At 44.5% G+C, this 24,531-nt stretch overlaps 1 protein-coding gene across 1 annotated transcript; it reads right to left on the reverse strand.

Moving 5' to 3' along the window:
* Positions 1-1,406: 1,406 nt before the first annotated feature.
* Positions 1,407-16,631, reverse strand: MTNR1B (melatonin receptor 1B; the record flags this gene model as incomplete). Its single annotated transcript, XM_079707787.1, is given in 5 exon segments — positions 1,407-1,449; positions 4,060-4,420; positions 4,423-4,821; positions 16,409-16,517; positions 16,521-16,631. Coding segments are annotated over 5 exon segments (1,023 nt in total).
* Between the last annotated feature and the right edge of the window lie 7,900 nt (positions 16,632-24,531).

Raw genomic sequence — 24,531 nt, forward strand, 5'->3', positions numbered from 1 at the left:
GGTTCTAACCTCCAGCTGGAAAGTTTTCAGTAATTCATGAGCAGATATCATCTATCTCAAGATACTAAAAGCTCAAGGGAAGAGAATTAGATAGGAAATCTGAGGCTAAATCAAACAGGAGTCATTGGGCAGGTTTGCATCGTCTATCTTTCCTGATAATGGTTCTGCTACTTGTCATAGGATGTGGTTGTTATAGTGACAGCATAGAGGAGTGGGGGGAGTAGAGAGGGCAAACATGGACAGCAGAGTGAAATGTAGCAAGGTAAAAGAGCTGTGGGCATATTTGCTTCTTCTCATTTAACCTTGCTCAAGTCTTAAGACATCCATAGCCTGCTGCCATGATGAGGCCAAGAAGACCTTGGATTGGCTCCTTTATCCTCCCTGTCACTGACATGCAGGCATTCATGTGGGTTGTGTCCCACTGCACCTGACGCCTTCCACTCACTTTTGATGATGTTTCTGTCATTCCCCCCACCCATGCTATCTTGCTTCCATCACAAGCACTTCAGCAGTACATCAACCCTTGTCTGTTTATGCTTAAGCTTTCATTAGAAACAAGGTGTCTAGATACTGTGTGGTGTGCTGTCACCTGTTTTCCCCCAGCAGCATATCCGAACCTGAGCTCCATTCAGGCAGGATCCCCACTACATAAGGCACCCAGCACAGTGCCTGGGACACATTTCAAGGGGGATTTATAATAAGAGGAAGAAGTAGATAAATGTTTCAACACACTAAACCAAAGTTACAGAAGATAGAAAAGAGAAAGACAGCTATAACAACAGGACAGGGCTATCCCAGGATACCTAAGCTGATGAGATTTGGTGTGTGGATTGTGTGTGTGTGTGTGTGTGTGTGTAAAGAATACAAAACAGACTAAAAAAGAATCACCAAAGACTTTGAAAAGAACTAGAAGAAGCCAATTTGGTAAAGCCAAATGCAATTCTGAATTTTAACAGAGGTCTAACTTTTATACTTTTTGCCTAAAAGGAAAAAAAATAAGGATTTTACATTCCCTTTGACTTGTTCTCCTTAAACATTTTGGAAATCTTTAAAAGCACTTTTAGAATGAGCTTGTTGTGCCCTGGTCATGTGCAAGGCCCAATGTTGGCATCTTCAATTGAAATACAGGAGGCACTGAAGACAGTGACAAAATAAATATATAAACAGCTCTAATATGAGGCAAAGTAAAGGAGGTAACAGCAAGAATGTGTGTGTCCAGGGGGATGGCATTTCAGAGAAGGCAGAGGCCTCAGAGCTTGAGGGAAACATGCATAACCATGTGTGATCATGGTCTCTGAGAAAGACAGGATTCAAGCAGGCAGTGCAGGCAAAACACAGGGAATCCTGTCTAGTGGTGGACCTCAGATGGTTGGGTTTGGCTTGATGCTTGTCAACTCTGCAGAAGATCACCGGAAAGCCTCTTGGTCAAAGCTAAGTTCATGCAGCTGGCTGCAGGAAGGGAGAACACCACATTGACAGACTTAGTAGTATCTCAGAAGGGAGAGGTCAGGGAGGGCATTTGTAAGGTTTGAGGGTCTGCGTTTAAGTGGTTTAAGGTGAGTCTTTCACGATGGATAATTAATTTGAGGTAACAAGTTTTGTGACATAATAGTTTAGGAATAGCAAGTCTTGATAAGTAAACTGTTGCCTACTAGGAAGCTTTCTAAGGTGCTCAATATATTAAAAAATAATACCCTAGTTTCAGGAAAAGGTTTGTAAAGCACATGAGTTTTCTCTCACTCTTGCTTACCATCGTTTCTCCTGCATTATATATGAAGTTCTAGGGATGGGACAACTACTTTGCTGAACAAACTTGTGCCAGGCCCTTGACTATGTGAAGTCATCAATTCTCCCCGTGAGCATTGCAGGTGGTTATTATCCTCCACATTTCACAGATTAGGAGCCTGAGGACCCTCTGATGCGGGTCAGAGAATTTAGACAATGAGTAAGTTCCCACTGCTGGTAAGTGGCAGGTCAGTATTGAATTCCAGATCTGTTTGATCGCCAGCCCATGCTGCCTTTCAGAGGCTCAGTGTGCAAACCCAAAGTGCAAAGGGTCCCTCGGCATCTCCACCTCCATAGCAGCGTGCCTTCATCCTTCTGATCCTTCCTCAAGGGACAGGCTGCTCCTGGTGACCAGCTAAGTGTCCCCCTTGGAGAGGCCTTCTACCCACACCTCTTCTCTTGCAGCACAGCGATCCTGCTATTTATTGCTGTTACTGTCACAACCCCTGACACTCTCCACCCACGCTCCACCACCACCTTTGGCTACATTCACGAGCACTTTCTCTGGATGAGGTTTGTCTAAGTGCTCTGCAAACGTTGTTACGTTGGGTTCTCACAGAAAGCCTTGCAGGGGGATGGGGAGTGAGGCATTTGAAGGACTATTTCAATGTAAACCTTTAATGGGTTGAATTCTTCCATTTCTCTTGCAAGCATTTGACTTCAGGTGGACAGAAGCTAGCATGACTGGTTCTGACAGATCCACCGTATCATTTTCTTGCAGTTTTCCCTTGTATCAGTGGATTTTCTCTAAACCTAGAGACCATAGTTTCCACGTTACCCGGGATAGTCTGATTTGGACATATTGTCTTTACAGAATCATTAACAGTTCCTCTCTCATTTCCAAAAGCATATGGTCATCCTACCTAACTCTGCCTTTGCAGCTAAGGAGCAAGGCTGTAGGGCTCACTGCAGTCTGTAAGTTCGTGCTGGTCTCAGAAGGCCTTGCCCAGTGGCAGCATCTTCGCAACCAGCAGGTGCATCCCAGCTGTTTTCTTCTCCTGGCCCAGGACAGGCTTTGTTCAGATGACTGATGCTGACTGTGTGTGCATAGTGGCTATCTCCGCACCTGATGGGTCACGCTAGCCCAGGAGTGGGCTAGAATTCCTCTTCGCATGATGAAGATGAAAATGACGTGATTTGCAATCCATGCTAAGGAAAACAGATAGCCAAAGAAACACGAGGGCTGGGGAATTTTCATGCCCCACATCAAGACGAATTTCCCTGTTTCTTTAGAATTCATTCATCATCAACAGCAGTGTACGGGCTCAGGCTGTGGGCTGTTGGTGGTACAGAACCTGATTTGGAAATTGCAACTTGGTCCAACGTTAAGAAAGTTCTGCATTTTTTTTTTTTTTTTTGCGGTACGCAGCCCTCTCACTGCTGTGGCCTCTCCCGTTGCGGAGCACAGGCTCCGGACGCGCAGGCTCAGCGACCATGGCTCACGGGCCCAGCCGCTCCATGGCATGTGGCATCTTACCGGACCGGGGCACGAACCTGTGTCCCCTGCATTGGCAGGCGGACTCTCAACCACTGCGCCACCAGGGAAGCCCAGTTCTGCTCTTTTAAACTTCCATACACAATTAGAAAATGTGCTACCATAGCTATTAAAGAGAATTTAGCCCCTGAGAAGGGGGTTATTGGGAACAAAGGGCCCCCTCAGAGATACTCTGGATAATGAAGCAAAGTTAAGAGTACTTTGAAGAAAAAAGATGCTTGCGTAGAGATAATCTAAACTGATACCCGTGTCAGTATGCCTGCCAAACAAATAGGTATCTTATGAGATATTTACACAGAGGGGCTTTCCATGATACGGACCTTATTTTCAGCAGTCACATGACGTGTCTAACTTGTCTAGTCTTACATTACTCCTGTGGTGGTGGGCAGATGTGATTGTTCGGTTTTATAGATGGGGAGATTGAGGCTTGGAGAGTGCCCTGGATTCTTCCATGTGAACTGACACCTCCTGCTGGGGTCCACCTCCTCTATCCCCCGCTTCACTGCCCCTCTCGACCACAGAGGTGTGGAGACCAAAATAGTCAGGGGTTTAGAAGGAAAGCCTAGAAGAGTTTTCTCCTTGCTTTTTTTTTTTTTTTTTTTTTTTTTTGCGGTATGCGAGCCTCTCACTGCCGTGGCCTCTCCCTTTGCGGAGCACAAGCTCCGGACGCGCAGGCTCAGCGGCCATGGCTCACGGGCCCAGCCACTCCGCAGCATGTGGGATCTTCCCGGACCGGGGCACGAACTCGTGTCCCCTGCATCGGCAGGTGGACTCTCAACCACTGTGCCACCAGGGAAGCCCCAGAGACGATCTTCTTGTATTCCCTGTAGAAGTTCTGGTTCAGGATCCCATAGACGATGGCATTAAGGCAGCTGTTGAAATAAGCCAGGAAGTGGCTAGTGACAAAGAGGCCCTTTGCAACCTGGGGAGCCACTTCTGAGTCGATGGCCACAGCAAAGCTGATGTAGTTCAGCGGTGCCCAGCAGATGGCAAAGATCACAAACACCATGAACGTGGTCAGAAAGCTTCGGATGTTACTGGACCACAGGCATGGATTGTTCTCCGACTTGACCTTCCTGCAGGCCCGGAGCACCAGCACCCAGATGCACAGGTAACAGAAGCACACAACAGCCATGGGGGCAGGATGTGGACGACCACCACTGCCACCAGGTACCAGGCACTGGTCGTCTGGATGAAGGTGCAGGAGTAGATGTGTGGGTCATACTCCAGGAACCCCACGAAGAAGCTGGGTACCAGGGACAGCAGGGTGAGGAGACAGACAAGGCAGATGTAGAGGGGGGTGTGCCAGTGGCAGTAGATGCGGTGGTAGGTCACGCCGTGGCAGACGTAGCAGTAGCAGTTAATGGCGATGGCGATGATGTCAAAGACGGAGACGATGATGCTCAGGCCTATCACAAAGGTGCTGGCCTTGCAGCGCGCCTCCCCCAGGGCCCAGCCGTCGTGGAAGATGGCCAAGAGGATTAGCAGGTAGGGGTACAAGGCCAGGTCAGCCAATGCCAGACTCACCAAGAATAAATTACCTGGAGTGGGAAACAGGAAGCAAGAGTCAGGACAAAACCCCACGATGTCTATTCTGTAGAACATTATAGCCTTTGTCCCTCATAGGAGGGACTCTCCCAGGACACTGATGTGCCACAGCCACCATACGTCTGTGGGTACTCTGCGGAGGCTGCTGTGACTACCTCTGGGGTCCAAAGCATCAGGCAGAGGGAAAGGATCCAGAAGGCACAGCAACCAGAAAAGTCAGGCTGTGGTCTGGCTTCAAGGGGGTTTGGAAAAAGGGAGCTTCAGAGCCACTCAGCGGGGAGTTCCCCTGAATCAGACCCTCAGGTGAAGCAGACTCTGTACTTGCAGCTACATGCAAACCCACAAGGTAGAGGAAGGGCGTTCCCAGCCCTCCCTGTCCTGACACACAGTCTCAACCCATCTCAGGGAAGACTCCATAGGACGTGCCCCTGGGAAGCTGGGAGACCCACAAGCAGCCTTCGTGAAGTGCCTATTTTTGCCTCAGATGCTTGGGGTAACTCCACTTAGAACTGACCAAAAAGACATCTGTTAGCTCCCTGGGAGTTCTCAGGACCCAACTGCTCCTGAGTCCAGAGCTAGGTTAGGGCCCGAGGGAGACAGGATGTAACTGAATAGAAAGGAGATGATTTGGATACTTAAAGTGCTTTCCAGGTAGTGAGCTTCCGTGTCTCTCGAGGTATTCAAGTACAAGTTGGATGGTAAAGGAGAAGCCTGCCTCAGATTGAACTGCAAGATTCCTTCCTATTCTACTATCTCAGGGATCTATTTACTTAATGGGAGAAAAGCCCCCTCAAATTCTGTATGGTTGGCACTACAAGGCAAGAAACATACATCTTAGTACCTGCTTGGGATGCGGGGGAGTCTCCTTCTTGTTCGTTTAATTCTCAGTCTTGTTCTCTGTCTCCACTGGTGGATTTCAGGTTTTGACTCCACTACTGAGAACTTACTTGGTCTGAAGAAAGAGAGGGACTTCCTCTCTCGAATTTCTTGTTTTCATCTGAATCAGGAGCCCTTGTCTCTTTGTAGAATTTTAAGTGTTCTTTTTGGTTAATTAAAGTATAGCTGATTTACAATATCGCATAGTTTCAGGTGTACAACATAGTGATTCAGTATTATTTTTTTCATTTAACAAACATTTATTAACTGGGAGGAAAGTGATACAGACACAAGACATAATTCCTGCCTTCAAAAAGCTGCAGAGACAGACAAAGCAGATGAAAAATCAGATAGTATTAATGAAAGCACAGAGGTGACTCAGTATTTTTATAGATTATACTCCATTTAAGGTTATTATAAAATATTGGCTATATTTCCTGTGCAGTACTTGTAGTTTATTTATTTTGTACATAGTATTTTGTCTCTCTAAATCCCTTATTACTATATTGCCCCTCCGCCTTCCCTCTCCCCAATGATAACCTCTAGTTTGTTCTCTGTATCTGTGAATCTGCTACTTTTTTGTTATATTCACTAGTTTGTTGTATTTTTTAGATTTCACATATAAGTGATAACATACAGTATTTGTCTTTCTCTGTCTGACTTATTCTACCAGGCATAATACCCGCCAGGTCCATCCATGTTGTTGCAAATGGCAAAATTTCATTCTTTGTTACGGCTGAGTAATATTCCACTGTGTGTGTGTGTGTGTGTGTGTGTGTGTGTGTGTGTGTGTGTGTACACCACATCTTTTTTATCCTTTCATCTGTTGATAGACACATAGGTTGCTTCCATACCTTGGTAACTGTAAATAATGCTGCTATGAACACTGGGGTGCATGTATCTTTTTAAATTAGTGTTTTATTTTTGGTGGGATATATATGCAGCAGTGGAACTGCTGGATCTTACGTGCAGCCTACTGAATGGGAGAAAATTATTTGCAAATGATATGTCTGATAAGGGGTTACTATCCAAAATATAAATAGCTCATGCAACTCAATATCCAAAAAACAAACAACCTGATCAAAAAATGGGCAGAAGTCCTGAATAGACGTTTTTCCAAAGAAGACATACAGATGGCCCACAGGCACATGAAAAGATGCTCAACCTCACTAATCATCAGGGAAATGCAAATCAAAACCACAATGAGATATCACCTGACACTTGTCAGAATGGCTATGATTTAAAAGAATACAAATAGCAAATGCTGGTGAGGGTGTGGAGAAAAGGGAACTCTCGTACACTGTTGGTGGGAATGTAAACTGAAGCAGTCATTGTGGAAAACAGTATGGAGACTTCTCAAAAAAAAAATTAAATGTTGTTTTGACATTGGGAAGTGGCGCTGGAAGTTGGAGTGATCTGGGGTAACCTCAGTCCTGCCACTTTGAACTTGACCTAGTCACTGAACTTCTTTTCTCTGTGACTATTGTTTCTTCCGTTCCCTTCTTTTCTTTTGGAACCCTCCTTCCCCCTCCTCACACACACTCCACATGATTATTTCTGTGAAGAAAATCCCTTCTTTCCCATGTGGGAATACTGGTCTCTGCAGCGCCCACTGGCTTCCTGGCTGAGTGGCAAAGAAGCTTTTGGCCCTTGCAAGCACGTGTGGAGAAACTCAAGAGCGGCTGGGTGTGGGTGCCAGCTCAGCCAGCTGTTCCTGGGAAAGCAAGTCAAGCTCTGCCGTGTTAATGTGGCTCATCCCCTAATAATGCCCCAGAAGCTGGCAAACAGCTTGTAAATAGTGGGAAGAACACATTCAACTCCATGTGGAAAGTGTTTCAATTACTCTCCCCCATTACTCCTGGGGTTTCTATAAGGCTGAAATCAAACAGTTTCTGCTGTAGATCCATCTGCCCTCAGACGTCATACCATCTCCCGACTTTCTTGACACAATTCCAAGTTAGACAAATAAAATTCTTGCTTTGTCTCCCATCTGTAAGAAGCCAGACCCTGTCTAGATGACAGCAAAGGGAGAGCGAGTTCTCTATTCATGTTTTCCCCAGACAGGTGAGAAATCAACCAGGACACACAGCACTGCTTATCATCCGGTGCACAGTCTTCTAATGAATATTTATATCACGAGTCTTGGCGTGACTTATTTCCATCTGCCTCTATCAGACAGGGCGTATTAGTGGAGACAGACCTCAACAACAAGGTTTTGTACTAATATGGAACTCCCCTCCCTTTGCATTCATATACAAAGCACATCCCTCCACACATACAGCCACCACAATCCCCTCCCCACTGGCCTACTTTCTCCTTCTTTTTGGGAAATCTAGTCCTTAATGGGAATCTGGAAATCTGAGAAGGAGCCAGCAGATGTTCAGCTATCTAGTTTTCATCAGATAGGAGAATTCTGGAAGGTAAAGCTACCTTTATCTTGCTCTTCCCTGTACCCACCCTATTTTCCTAGAGGAATTTCTTGGTTTTAAATTGTCTCTGGTCATTGAGCTAAAATTGGCAATGTAGAAATAGATAGTCATTGAGTCATTTGCTCAACAAATATTGCTGAATATTTACTAGGTATTGGCTCTGGCTTATGCTGGGGCATGGTGAGCAAGAGAGACACATCCTCTCCTCTTACAAAGCTCGTGGTCTCATAGAAGAGACAATTCAATAAAATCAAGATGTGATGAGGGTTACGATAGGGAAGTAAACAGATGATCTATCATTTCTAACAGGGTTAAACTTTCCATGCCTTGAGGTCTTCTTCCATCCTCCACTTGCTCAAACGTGTAATATATTTACTGAGCACCTATCACACTTGGGTAGGGTGCAGTGATGGGTGAAAGACACGCCCCTGCCACTGAGATGCTAACAGTGCTGTTGGGGAAAGAGATACAGAAACAGTGGCTCTTCAGTGTGGTGAGAGCTGGGTTGGAGGCTAGCACGAGGTGGTGGGAATAGTGGGGAAGAACTAAGTCGTCTTGAGGCTGAGGGCAGTACTGGAGGATGGGGCTGGTCAAGCAGGACAATTCAGTAAGGGGTCGGACAAAACCACAAAGGCCCTTGTCACAGGCCTGCCTCCATCCCGGGATGGCTGTTCACCTCAAATAGGATCCTGCATGGGAAAAAATTTAAGACATAATAACAGTCTCCAAATGAATGTGAGATATACTTGTTAGTTATATTCTGGGATAGGCATTTGAAATAACTGAACAGATAATTTATTAAAAATGTGACTTCCTCACAAATACTAAAACAATGCACTTTTATATTAACATAAGCTCCTAATTAGATTCCCAAATTCTTTGAGGGTGGAGATTGTTTTCTTCCCAAATCACATTGCTTGTGAAAACCCTGGAGCGTGTGGATGAATCATACAAGGGCTGAGGTGAAATCAAATATCACGTTAATTTAAAAAGAAAAGGGTTACTAAGCAAGCTAATAGTATAAAAAAATATGATGGGGGTATTTTAACCACTTAAAAGAATAAAATATATTTAAGAGCATAAGCATCCATTTAAATAATTAACTGAGATGCTTATTACAAAATCATATTCCATAACCATCAAGGCATTGCTTGGAAACTCTTATGGAATCATTTTATTACTTTAATTATAACAACCCCCACACATAATTGGTATAGTACCTTGACATTTATAATGTGCATTCACGTAAACTGACTCAGTTGTTTCTCACAAGAATCCTTTAAGGTTGATTGCATGATTTCCATTTTACAGATCAAGAAACCAACACCCAGAATATGTGAACAGAGAAAGAGGGAGAAAAAGCAAAAAGAGAAACAAGAGGAAACCAGGAAAAAGAAATGTCAAAGGGATTAAGGGTGTAGAGATTTTGGTTATCCACAAGAATGAGAAAGAGCAGAAAAGTGCCCATGTCACCTGCCAGTTAGGAGGTCAGCAGTGATGTTAGCAAGGGCGAATTCTGTTGAGTGTTGGAGGATAAACTTTTGCACTGGAGGCTGCCCTCCCACCCAGCTTTGCCTTCAAGAGAAACGGAGAGAAATGGACTGGTACTTGGAAAGGGCTATCCTTTGATGGAGAGATTGTGTAAGATATTTTGTTTTCTTTTCTCTTTCTCTCTCTTTTAAATGAGAGAGGCTTGTATCTGACACATAATAAGCACATAGCAATCTTTTTCTCATTGGAGTATAGTTGATTTACAATGTTGTGTTAATGTTTGCTATACAGCAAAGAGATTCGGTTATACATATATATACGTCCCTTTTTATATTCTTTTCTATTATGGTTTAATCACAGGATATTGAATATAGTTCCCTGTGCTATACAGTAGGACCTTGTTGTTGATCCATTCTATATATAATAGTTTGCATCTGCTAACCCTACACATAACAATCTTAGCTATTATTTATTATTGTAATTTTTATATTATCAGCTGCATTATTATTTATATTATTATTAGTTTTTATATTATTATAATTATATACAATAACAGTTTTATATTATTATTACAAAGAACAAGAAAGAGGATCATAAGGTTGGACTAAGCTCCCTGGGAGATAAGACGTGAGAAGTCCTATAGGGTGAGGACGATGAAGAAATTAGGACATTGCATCTAGAGTGTAAACACCCTCAGAACTGCAACTTTACTTCCCAACTCCCTAACTTTTCCTCTTTCAGCCATAAGTATTTTAAACTGTAAGACCTAACAGCAGCATCAGGATCTTCTGAGTTTTGCTGCATATCATGCTAAATACAGACTCCGACTTTGTGCAGGGGAAGAAAAAGACAGTCTAACGTGAAAGTGTTCACACGCATGGCTGCTAAGGACTCTATGGGAGGAATTAACAAGGATTATGCGCTTTCCTGATTATTTGGCTAAAGACATAATTAAGAGATTTAAAATGCTTTCCTTTTTGCCTGGTAAAGAGAAAAGAAGTATTCAGAGCCAAAATGTGAAGTTGGAAAGTTCAGGCAATATCAGGGAAGGAGTCCAATGTAGCCCAGTTTGGTTTTCAGTTGATAAGAAGCCCTCTGAAGCCTGAAAGCTCAGCAGGTTAAAAGACGCCTGTCACCAAGGGGCATCTCCAGGAGTACTCAGCGGTAGGATAGAGCCTGGATGAAGTGGGCTCGACCTTACCTTGTAACACCTGAAGGGCAGGGGCTGTTGGTCTATTAAATATTTCCTCCAGGCCTTTCAAGAGCTTTTGCCTAGGGCCAGCCTGCTTATTCAATCATCATTTACCTCCTCGATCAACAAGTGGGAGGAAAAGGGGCCGCGTGGTGGGCTCTGCTCTAATGTAACTGGGGATGCCAACACGTGCCAGGCTGAAAATCCCCATCAGGAAGTCTGCAATGCAGTCATCGGTTCTGGATAAGAGATGATGCAGACTCCACGCATCACTGGGCATCCAGAGGACAGAGTGGATTCCGGACGAGGACCTGGGTGCTCAGCAAGCAAATCCTCCATGTTTTCCTGTCAAATAGTCCACATCCTTTTTCCTTACAAATCACAGGGATGTCCTAGGTATGGATATGCATCCGCTCACTAATAACACCTCTCCGACAGCCTCTGAATCCATCTGCAGTACAAACATCTATTGTCAGACGATGGCTCTTGATCGTCACCAGGGAAATTAGGGTCCCTGTGCTGATGGGCCAAGAATCATGAATGCTGTTGTGCTTTCCCCTTGCTGATGGAGTCTATCTCGATGTTACAGTAAGGACACGTTTCTCTCAGCTCTCTTCTGTGTGGCTGACAGTCAGGACGGTGCAGGTAAGGGCAGGAGGCTCAATTTTACAGGCAGTTTAAAGTGGGCAGCCTCCAGCCAGACTGGCAAGAGGCATATACACACTACTATATATAAAATAGATAACTAGTAAGAACCTGCTGTATAGCACAGGGAACTCTACTCAATACTCTGTAATAACCTATATGGGAAAAAATTTTTTAAAAAATGAGTGGGCATATATATATGTATAACTAATGCACTTTGCTGTATACCTGAAACTAACACAACATTGTAAATCAACTATACTGCAATAAAAATTAAAAAAAAAGACAAACTCCCGAAGGAGTCACTGGGGCACAATTTTAGGGAGCCCACGGGCCACACAGGAACAACAGGGATCAAGGTACACCCTAGTGCAGGTGCCAGTCAGTGTCTGAGGACAAGAGTCAGGTGTACTTTGGGCTTTCAGTGCTCCAAGCAATTCAGTTCCATGAGAATTGTACTGATGACGTGAGCGGTGCTGAGTAGACCTCACCTCATGAAGCAAAATTAATACTTTCTGTCTCACTGCTTTCCTGGTATCTTGTCCACTTCAATTTGTTTCAGTAAAATCTATATTCAGTTTTACAAATGGAATAAAAGTCTCTGCTTTCAAGGATCTCACAGTCCAATGGGGAGAGAAAAAAAACTAAGAGCAATACAGTGAGGGAGGTGTTGTATGGGGAGGGCATGCGGGAGCCTGGGCTGGGCCTGGGATGGGGGGAAGACAGTAACCACACCTTTTATACTCTTAATGATAAAAATCAACAACCCGCAGGGGAGCTGAGGAAGGGGTTTGAAAGAGATATTCAATAGCCGAAAAGAGGCAGGGAGCTTCCCAAGATGAGGATAGAGCATCGACCTAGATGGGTGGGATGGCGGGGGGCAGGGAGGTCCAAGAGGGAGGGGATATGTGCATAAATATAGCTGATTCACTTCATTGTACAGCAGAAACTGACACAACATTGTAAAACTATGCCCCAATTAAAAAAAAAAAGAACACAGACCGTGTGGGAGTGACAACAGCTCGTGTCACATTGAGTGGGAGAAGTGAGACAAGTCTGTGACATGGAGGGGGTTAGGCAGGTCCCGGAGGCTTGTTCCAGCCGTGCTCTGGAGCCGGACACTCTTCTGTAGATGGAGGGTGATCCCTGGAGGCAGGGGTGACCCTGGCCGTGGTAACAGGGTGGGTAGAGTAGTGGGGAAAGCTGTCTGGTGACTATGGACATGGTTTGCTCAAGGGAGGATGAGGGTGTAAATTGGGGCAGTAGGAGTAGGGGGCAGGAAAGGGGGAAATGGAGAGACACTATGAGACAAAAATCAGGAGGGCTTGGGGAATGAAGGAACCAAAGAGGACTCCCAGGGATCAGGTGTCTGAGAGAGGAAGAGAGGAAGGAGGTCCAAAAACTAGCATCAGGTAAGCCAAGGGAATGGAAGGTCTCAAGGAGGGAGTGGCCCTCAGTGTCACACACAGCATAGAGGGGCATTTCCCATGAGGGCAGACCCCAGGGGGCTGAGGAGAAAATGGGAAGCAATGAGGTGATTAATGGATGTAAACTGTTATATTAAGATGTCTGGCTGAAAAGAGAAGGAGAAAGATAGCCCTGAAGTTGGAAATATTTTTTTCTTTTAAACAAAGGAGCCCTTTGTGTGTGTGTGTTTGTGTGTGTGTGTGTGAGCTAAAGGGACAGAGACAGAAATTGAAAATACAGAAGAGAGAGAAGGAACTTGATGGAAGAAAGTTCTGTGAGAGCAGGAGAGGAAGAGAGAGAAAATACAGGGATGAACATTGGTGAGGTCCGGGGTGGGGATGAGTGACAGGGGCGGGCACAAGGAAAAGTCCTCAGACGCTGTCAGGAGAGCCTGAAGTGTGGCAGGCCCCAGAAAGCACACACCGAGAAATATGAAATGCCACCAGTGCCACGCAATGTGTAAGGCTCTGGAAACATAGCAAAGAGTGTAACACACACCTGGCCTTACCTTCTAAGTTGGGGCAGTGCCCTGAATCTGCCCCCATCTTTCCTCCATCCCTTCCTGTCTGCCTTGCTCTAGTGCCATCTCTGAAGAAGTCAACCCAAAGCACGAGCAAGAGAACCTGAAGACAGGGGAGTCCCTTCCTCAAAAAGGACAGTTAATCTAATCACCTACCCCGCTATCAGGAACATCCCTGTTATGAATGATGAGTCTGCTGCACGGAGAAACTGGGTTTGTAATAGTCAAGTAGAGGATACTGACACCTGCTAAGAATGCTGCTGTGACTTCAGTATGGGCTGTGTGCCTTAGTCATTGGAAATACACATGTTTTCATTGTCACAGCCCTATTTTCTTTTTCTTTTTCTTTTTTTTTTTTTTTGTGTGGTATGTGGGCCTCTCCCTGTTGTGTCCTCTCCTTTTGTGGATCACAGGCTCCAGACGCACGGGCTCAGTGGCCATGGCTCACGGGCCCAGCCGCTCCGCGGCATGTGGGATCCTCCTGGACCGGGGCATGAACCCATGTCCCCTGCATCAGCAGGCGCACTCTCAACCACTGAGCCACCAGGGAAGCCCCCTATTTTCTTAATAGTGATGAACTAAGGAACCAGACTCAATTATAGAAAACTCTAAGACAAATGTTTCTTAAAGTAAGTCCATACTCTTCAGTAAGAGAAGACATGATTAATAGTGGAATGGGTGCTAACTATTCAAACTGCTGTAGGTTTTCAGGCATCTTTTGAAATCTCAATCTGCCAAAGTTATTTAGTTTACATTAATACGATGATTTTTCATAGTATGTATGACTATCAGCAATAAAGCCATGGGTCAAATAAAAATTGGTTGTGTGACCGGAACAGCCTTTAATGAATGTGTCAGGAATTAATATCATTTAGATAAAGTGTTAAAATTTTTTCTGGTGCTGGGCTGTAGCAGACTCAAAGGGAGTTAGGAAGGATAGGACATACGGTGTGCCAGCAATTTAACATGCTCATTACCCACCCGGGCCAAATCAATAAGGTTTCCATGAACTTCGCTAGGAGAGCAGAAGAGGTCAGCCCTCTTCAGGACAGAGGAGGGGAGAATAAGCTTGTCTCCTTCAGGCAAAAGGAAGAAGCACCCTCAACCTTCAGCCACCCCGCCCGTGGTAGGCAGCCCACCGGGTCTCCTCTAAACACCCTGCTAGTCAGGAAGAGAGGCCCTGCCTCCTCCTTGCCTCCCTGGGCAGGAAATGAACTCTTGTGGCTGCTACAAAAGGGCGATAGGATGGAAATACTAAACACAGCTTTCTGATAGTAACCTGCTCTTTCCTAGTAGATAAGCCTCTACTCAAAGGACACAATAATATCTTGAAAAAGTTACTGCAGATAATACGAGCATCCACTACTGAAATGACTGAGTTAGAAAGCTTACTTTTTTCTTCCAGTTTTATTGAGATATAATTGACATCCAGCTCTGTATAAGATTAAGGTATACAGCATGATGATTTGACTTATATACACCATGAAATGATTACCGCAATAAGTTTAGTGAACATCCGTCATCTCATATAGATACAAAAAGAAATAGAAAAAAAGACATTTTTCCTTGTGGTGAGAACTAGGATCTACTCTCTTAACAACTTTCATATGTAACACACAGCAGAGTTAGTTATATGTAGCCTGTTGTACATTACATCCCTAGTACTTATTTATCTTGTAACTGGAAGTTTGCGCCTTTTGACTGCCTTCTCCCAGTTCCCTCTCCCCTCAGCTCCTGCCTCTGGTAACCACAAATCCACTCTTTGTCTATGAGTTTGTTTGTTTGTTTTTGAAGTATAATTAACCTATAACAATATGTTAGTTCCTAGGGCACAATACAGGGATTCGATGCTTCTTAACATTTCAAAATGATCACTGCGATAAGTCTAGCTACCATCTGTCACCATACAGTTACTTCTTCTTAATAGTATGAAGTTTCCAATAGTATGCACAGAATCTCACATTTTTAGTTTTTGTTTGTTCTTTAGATAAAAATCATGGAGTCACAGGGCCACATAAAATATATATAACAATTTGTTAAAAATAGCCTTTCTGAATGGTCAGCCTCCTTAGAAAAGCATGTTTAAGCTATATAGTTGGCTTTCTGCTATCTTTTCATTTTAATTCACTCTAATATTTGAGTTGCCCCTAAGACCCAAACTGGGAAATAACAAATTGACAAACAGGTCATTGAGCTTCTCCCCAAGCAGGAATGGTCAGTGTGCTCCAGTGACCCTCAGGGCGAGAGTTTAGAGACTCCCTCCCTCTGGTTTTGTTCCCTGGTACACCTGAGTATGGGAAAGTTGAAAAGAGAGTGGATTGAAAGCGGAAAAATATTCTCAGGATTGCAACACTAAACCCCAAAATATTCTCAGGATTGACCATGGTTATCACAAAACAATTTAGTTCCATCCAAGCAGAGGCTGCAGGTGTCTGCTTTTGGCACTCTTTTGTTTGGAACCAAGATGAGGAGATACGTCTAGGATGAAAATTCACTGGAGCGTTTCCATTAATTCACTCATTGTCTCAGCAAATATTTCCTAAGCACCTACTGCGTGAACCACAATGCTTGGCAGGCGAGGGAGGGGTTGAAGATGGTGAGATTTCTGTGGCCAGGGAGGGGCACCATGGGGACCCGCACACATTGGAGCGCCTTGGAGAGCTATGGCTTCCAGCCGCTTGGATTTCCACAGCGCCCCGGTCTGCCGAAAAGTGCACAAGAAAAACTTCTCCCGATTCACGCTGGCACTGATGCGCCAAGTGCTTCCTGGTCCATTGGCTACAGCCGCAAGTCGGGGAAAGGCAGCAACTCACCCTAACTTTTGAGTTCAAGACCAAACTGGGGGACTGGTGAGAGAGAAGGGAACGTGGCACGGGGCCCTGACGAGGGACAGGATCAGGGTCAGGGGCAAGACCAGACACCAGAGAGGGGCCCGACGCAGCAGCGGGCGTGGCGCTCACCTGCGTTCCGGAGCTTGCGGTTCCCGAACACCGAGAGGATGACCAGGAGGTTGCCCACGATGGCCACCGCGGTGGTGACGATGAGCACGGCGGACAGCGCGGGCACCTCTCAGGGCGGCCGGGGGGTCCCGGAGGGCCGCGCGCCTCTTGCCCCAGTCCAGACCCGGCTCTTCGCTCGGCCGCCCTCCTCGCAGCAGTTGGCGAAGGAGCCGTTCTCAGGCATCGTGGACCCTCCCGCACCGCGCCAGCCACCATGCACCCTGTCTCTCTGCAGGCTGGGCACGCAGTGCTGAGTCCGGCACTCCTGCTGCCCCCTTCCCTACCCAGGTTGGGGGGCCAGGGAGGAGGCCAGTGGAGAGGGGCCTGGAAAAGATAAACATGGGCAAGGGAAGGAGAAAAAACGTAGGAAAGGGAGGAGGATTTGGGGTGCAGGCGTTGCCCAAGGAGCACGTCCCCCCCTCGCTAGCTCAGGAGCAGCTGCGATGGCGCCCGGAGCCCAGCACGTGCCTGGTCCAGTTCGGGCCTCAGTGCCTGAGCGCACCGTCAGAGAAGCTGTGTCTAGGGACACCCAGATTTTCGGACTAGAAAAGGTGCAGTTTGTCGGAGACCTGCTGATTGGTTGTCAGAAGGAAACCATAAACAAGACCGAAAGACAACCCTCAGAATGGGAGAAAATATTTGCAAATGAAGCAACTGACAAAGGATTAATCTCCAAAATTTACAAGCAGCACATGCGGCTCAATAACAACAACAAAAAAAAACAAACAACCCAATCCAAAAATGGGCAGAAGACCTAAATAGACATTTCTCCAAAGAAGATATACAGATTGCCAAGAAACACATGAAAGAATGCTCAACATCATTAATCATTAGAGAAATGCAAATCAAAACTACAATGAGATACCATCTCACACCAGTCAGAATGGCCATCATCAAAAAGTCTAGAAACAGTAAATGCTGGAGAGGGTGTGGAGAAAAGGGAACCCTCTTGCACTGCTGGTGGGAATGTAAATTGATACAGCCACTATGGAAAACAGTATGGAGGTTCCTTAAAACACTACAAATAGAATTACCATATGACCCAGCAATCCCACTACTAGGCATATACACTGAGAAAACCATAATTCAAAAAGAGTCATGTACCAAAATGTTCACTGCAGCTCTATTTACAATAGCCAGGACATGGAAACAACCTAAGAGTCCATAGACAGATAAATGCATAAAGAAGATGTGGCACATATATGCAATGGAACATTACTCAGCCATAAAAAGAAACGAAATTGAGTTATTTGTAGTGAGGTGGATGGACTTAGAGTCTGTCATACAGAGTGAAGTAAGTCAGAAAGAGAAAAACAAATACCATATGCTAACACATATATATGGAATCTAAGGAAAAAACAAACAAAAAAAGGTCATGAAGAACCTAGGGGTAAGATGGGAATAAAGACACAGACCTACTAGAGCATGGACTTGAGGATATGGGGAGGGGGAAGGGTGAGCTGTGACAAAGTGAGAGAGTGGCATGGACATATATACACTAACAAACGTAAAATAGATAGCTAGTGGGAAGCAGCCGCATGGCACAGGGAGATCAGCTTGGTGCTTTGTGACCACCTAGAGGGGTGGGATAGGGAGGGTGGGAGGGAGAGAGATGCAAGAGGGAAGAGATATGGGAACATATGTATATGTATAACTGATTCACTTTGTTATAAAGCAGAAACTAACACACCATTGTGAAGCAATTATACTCCAATAAAGATGTTAAAAAAAAAAAGGGCAGGGTTTGAGGTCCCATGGGGCTGTACAGCCCCAAAGAGGTGGTGACTCCAGGGTATGGGGACAGATCCCAGAGCAAATAAGGGAGAGGGTTACACTCTAGGCAGCTGCAGGAGAAAGATGAACCTGTGCTATTTATTGAGCACTTGCTGTTTATGTGGGAAGCATTGGTGATGTCTCTGCCCTGTCCTCCTTAAAAAGCCATGACAGTAGTTAAATAGATTTAAGAACATCTATTTAAACATGATAATACTTAAATAGATGTATGGTCAATACTGGGGGTTATTATGATGTGGTTTTTGGAGGGTTAGAACAAGAAGAATAGTGCACTATGGTTATAGGAAAGAAGGAACTTAGATGCCCTTCCTTTAAAATGTCTGAGCACTTTTACTCTGATAATAACAACTGCTCATCCCTCTTGAGGGTAAATTTATGCCAAGCACTGTCTTAAGCTCTGTTTGCATCACTAGAATCAAAATGACTGATTATCTATCTGGTGAAGAAGTAAAGTACCTGGAACTCTCATACATCACTTTTATGAGAATGCAAAATGGTACAGCCACTTTAAAGTGCTTGGTAGTTTGATAGTTTCTTATAGAATTAAACATATACCATCCTATGGCCAGAAATGCAAAGAAAATGAAACATATGCCCACAGAAAGACCTGTGCATGAATTATCCAGAACAGCCTTATTTATAATAACCCAGACATGGAAACAGCCCAAAGGTCCCTCGAGAGATGAACGGGTAAACAAATTGTGGTAATTGTGAATACCACCCAGCAATAAAAACTACTGATATACACAACAACATGGATTAATCTAAAAAAAAACATTATACTGAGCAAAAGAAGCCAGATACAAAAGGGTACATTCTATACAATTCCAATTATAGAATGGCCAAAAGCAGGAAAATATCATCTATGGTCATAGTAATCAGAGCAATGGTTGCCCATGGGGGTGAGGATTGACTGGAACAGAACATGAAATGAATTTCTGGGATGTTATTTGTATGTATGTTATTATATGTAAATTATACTCTCCCACCACCCCCTCCCCCAAATAAAAACAAAAACAAAAATGAATGCAGTGGAGAGAAGGGACTCTAATGGCATGATGATGCAGGAGAAGATAATAATTAAAGCAATAAACTCCTTGAGAGGTGAGCCCATCCAGAGCCCAAGGAAGGTAAATTATTGTTAGGAGAGAGAGGCTTTCTTCTCTACAGTAGAAATGAAGCAGAAGCCAGTACAAATTCAGAAGTGTTTCTAGATTGGCATGAGATGAGGGAGTTCCCCTCTGGCTGCTGTATTCTCAGGGTGCTTGACGCTACCTCATTAGCCAGGATTCAGGGGGAAAGAGTGTGGAAGATTTGAAGACAGGAGAAGGTCTGAAATGTCATTACAGAAAAGAGAAACTTTAACTAGGAAAGCATGGCAGGTGTGTCAGGAGAACATGCACCACTGTACAGCTTAAGACGATGGTTTGAAATGGAGCCAGTCAGCCATGTTGGTGGTTATTAAGCAGCAACTTGGAGCCGCTCAGGATAGACACAGAGAAGGCAGAGTGAACTTCGCTCAGGATTTCGATTTGCCGGTGAGGAGTAATTAACAAAAGGAAGTGTGAGGGTGTGATGGGAAGATGGACCCTAGGAGGACATTAAACGAGAGAAGTTGAGAAAACGGGGAGGGGGGGCGCTGGTGGGTCATGGGAAAGAGGCGGGATCAAGGCATGGGAGGGGTTGAATTCAAAGAGTTGTGGTGGATGAATCGGAAAACATAAATTGTGGTATTGAGAGAGTGACTTGTTTGAAACTGAGATTTCTGAGGAGTGTGGATTTTATTGATATGAGGGCTCTGAGGTGATGATGGGAGTGGGTTGCTGGACGGAGTTTGTTGGAAATGAGAAGGTCGAGGACCTGAGAAGTCACGGGCTGAATATTATGGTGGTGAGAGAAAAGGAAACCCATGATTTGGGGGCGAATCCCCAATGAACAAGGAGGAATGAGCAGCTAGTCGGTAGGAGAGCAACAGGAATGAGAAACAGACACAGCTGGATGGTGTCTAGGGGCATTTTCAAAGAAGGGACACCCATGCTTGCCCTGTTCATACAAGTGCACGTGTAGCAAACATAGAGTAGCACTTCTCTGGCTGTCAGTGGCCCTCAGAGCAATAGGTAAGTTAAATACAATATATGTTGCCCCAGTTCAGACACATCAATAACACACAATTGGTTAATTGTGTATGAAACACAGGGTATTTGCCCTGTGCTGCCCTGGTCTGGGATCATGCACATAGCCACAACAGATATCTCAAGACCTTTGGACATTGGAATTGGGGTACTTGCTGCCAAGAAGTCCATGCTGTCTCCTGGCACAGCTGACCAGGCTGTGCCTTAAAAGGTCAGAAGAATGGTATAGCCAATTTGAAAGACAGTTTGGGACTTCCCTGGTGGCGCAGTGGTTAAGAATCCGCCTACCAATGCAGGGGACACAGGTTTGATCCCTGGTCTGGGAAAATCCCACATGCTGCGGAGCAACTAAGCCTGTGTGCCACAACTACTGAGCCTGTACTCTAGAGCCCACGAGCCACAACTACTGAAGCCTGTGTGACTAGAGCCCATGCTCCGCAACAAGAGAAGCCACTGCAATGAGAAGCTGGCACACCGCAACCAAGAGTAGGCCCCAACTGACGCAACTAGAGAAAGCCCACGCACAGCAACGAAGACCCAACGCAGCCAAAAAATAAATAAATAATAAATAAAATTTTTTTTTAAAAAGACAGTTTGGCTGTTTCTAACAAAACTAAACACACTCTTATCACATGATCCATAAATTGTACTTCTTGACATTTCTCCAAAGAAGTTGAAAACTCATCTCCACACAAAAGCCTCCACATGGATGTTTATAGCAGCTTTATTCATAATTTCCCAGAACTGGAAACTACCAAGATGTCCTTCAATAGGTAAATGGATAAATAAACTGTGGTACATTCATACAATGAAATATTTTCCAGCACTAACAAGAAATGAGATATTAAGTCATGAAAGGACATGGAAGAACCTTAAATGCATATTACTAAGTGAAAGAAGCCAACCTGAAAAGGCTAGTATGATTCCAAATATATGACATTCTAGAAAAGGCAAAACTATGCAGACACTAAGAACATCAGTGGTTGCCAGGGGTTAGGGGAGAAAGAGAGATGAATAAACAGAGCACAGAGGATTTTTAGGGTAGTGAAACTACTCTGTGTGATACCACAATGGTGTATAAATGTTATTACATTTGTCCAAACCCATAGAAAGTACAACACCAAAAGTGAGCTCTAATGTAAGCTATGGACTTTGGGTGATTCATACATCTTCAGGCGAAACAGAATCCACCCTACTATCAACAAGACAAACTAAAGCAAATCTAGGGAGAGAAGTCATGATGATGGGGAGATTGGAGCTATGACATCCAAGGTGATGGAGAGGAGTGCCCAGATTTAAGAGAGAGGGTATCGCATTCAAGGAACTGAGAAGAAATCCCGAAAGAAGTAAGTTCAGGCCTGAGAATCAGGCTAGAGAATAGGGCAGGAACTGGTCCAGGGAGGCCTCAAGTTCACCTTGAGGACTCTGGACTTGATCCCAAGCACAGTAGAATCTGTTGAAGGGTTTGCCAGGCATCTGCAACCTGCCCCACTCTGGCAGGTTTCCCTTCCAATGCAGAGAGGATGTCTGCCACAGAAAGCAATTCCCATGTTGACGTCCAAGTGTAGAACAGTGGTGATTGCTTCCAGTGTTCCAGGCTCATGACCTCTTAACATAAGAGGATTCTTTTCATAATAGGTGAAACCAATAGTGGCTGCCAACAGTGAAATTAAATTATATGGGAAGAAAATTCAAACCCTAGAGAAGGGAAAGGAGAGAGCCAAAGGAGAGAGGTTTAAGATTCTTAGCTGGTTTCTTTAAAAAGTAAATCAACATTTTGAACACCTATGGAGTGTCCTAGGGCTACAAAAATGAGCAGGACTGGCATTCTTTATGCCTGCCCCCAAGTTCAAATGCAAATCAAAATATGCTCACAGAAGCTCAGCTTCCCACATCCCAACAATAATATCTTTCACTCTGGATAGTACTTGAAACCTTTTCCAAACCACTTTTACCCAGGCCATCTTGTATCTCCTTTCAACAGTTCTGTGAGGCCTGGGGGGGCGGGTATGATTGGCCCAGCTGGAAAAGAAAGGAACAGACTCTTGGAGATAAATAATGTGCCAAGGTTGGTGACTGATGAATGGCCAAGATGAGTCTGTAACCCAGCTGTCTAACAGAATCCAATTATTCTTCTTTTTTAAAATAATTAATTAATTAGGCTGCACCAGGTCTTAGTTGCAGCAGGTGGGCTCCTTAGTTGCAGCTCACGGGCTGCTGAGTTGCAGCTTGCTGGCTTCTTAGTTGTGGCATGTGAACTCATATTTGCAGCATGCATGCTGACCCCATGCATTGGGAGCACAGAGTCTTAACCACTGAGCCACCAGGGAAGTCCCAGAATCCAATTCTTTGATTGAATGTCTAATGGTTTATATTCCCCCATATGAAATATACAAAGCATATAATCAAAACTTTCTTTAGGTAATCAGTTTGCAACATGGTTGAAAGAGCCACTTGCCCTTTTAGTAATACCAGAAGAAATAATCGTAGCAGCCACAGCTAACACTGAGTGTTTTCTATGTGCTAGGAGACATATGGATACTTTCATTTAACCCTCCCATGTCAATGGGATGGGTAGGATTACTGTCTACTGTGAAGAAACTGAGATTCAGCTGGTAGGTCTCAGAGCTAGGATGATTCCAAAACCTGGTACAGTTTTTCCCTTGCATCGGGGAATATTAAAACCTCTGGGCTCTTTTTCACCTCAAGAGAAGGGGAGCTCGATGATGTTGGGCAGGTAGAACCCTGGAAGAAAAAGCTTGTGTGAGTTTTGAAAAAGATAGCTTTTATTTAGATAACTTAGAAGATATACCACTGCTTAGCATCGAGAAGCTGCCCTAATCTTTTCCTGAAGTGTAATCTGGAAAGAGGGATATTGTACAAGAAAGGAGTGAAAACAAGACAAAACAACAAAAACAACAAAAACCCCACCCCTGGACAGTCTCCCTCCTGTTACCCAGCACAGGCTCATGGCAGAGACCAATAGAGTGATCCAGGGACCCAGCTGGGCCAGGCAAGGTCAGAGCAGCAAATTCTCTCCACTGCTGGTTGCATGATCTTTACCTTTTCTGACTTTTCTTTCTCTTCAGAGGAAGCATCAGTCTAAGAGTTACTGTCCTGGTTACTTCAGATTTGAATCAAATCTAACAGCTCAATGTTCAAGTAGAAGGGGTTGACCCTTGCCTTGGAATCCAGTGAACTCCAGATCAGTGTTTATTATCCCACATTATCTAGAATGAATTATTTAGCATATATATATTATTTATGTATTTATATAAATAATTTAAATTGTTTAATTCTTGCTTTATTGGCAGATTTTTTTGTTTATAGTTTACAATGAACCAGAACAGTATATTTTCCTAGTAAAAATAAATTGAAGCAGAAAATCATAAGCAGCAAGATTCCAATGAAAGGGCTACACCAAATTTGGGATGGTTTTGACTTCTGCAGAAGGAAATTTATCTTGGAATCTTAATGCTTTCTTTTAAAACCTGGGGACAAGGGGACCCAGTCACAGGGAAATTCATTCAAGGGACAAGCTGTTAGGGAAGAGAGGTCTCCGAGCTATTAGGGAAGTATGGTCCAAAGGCCAATGTGGATTCCATTTCCGGGGACAGAGGGTGCTGGTGAACCCTCTTGGAGCCTGAGCTGGGTGGGGTGTGTAACCACTCTCCTGTCTCATGGGGGCATGTTTATTTTAGGAGAATACCCCTGTGTTCCTGCAGAGATGCTGTTAGCAGACCAGGCCTCTTCCCCAGAGACTGGCTGTTATCAGCCCCCAAGGGCCTCAGTCAGTAGTGTCGTACCTTTGCCTCCAAGGCCAGTGAATGGGACACTCATCCTGAGGCAGAATTTTAAACATGAGTGACTTGATCTATGTTCTCCCTGTGATTGCTTAATTAGTGCTATAATTTTCCAGCCAAGTTAATTTGCCAAGTCCTGGCCTCATCCCCAAACTAATATCCACAGCCAGCTGAAGCCTTCTTGATTATAGAGAGTTGAGTCTGTTCCTGTACTTGGAGAAGCAGCCCTCCATAATGCATGGGAGTGTCTGTATCTTTGGCCTAAAAGTCACCTAGACCAGACAAGCCTGGTTATCATTAAAGAACATATGGATTAAACATGGAAAACCAGCTTGTTTGGAAGGGCCTGTCATCA

Source organism: Hyperoodon ampullatus, assembly GCF_949752795.1.
Source record: "Hyperoodon ampullatus genome assembly, chromosome: 7".
Classification (NCBI taxonomy): domain Eukaryota; kingdom Metazoa; phylum Chordata; class Mammalia; order Artiodactyla; family Ziphiidae; genus Hyperoodon; species Hyperoodon ampullatus.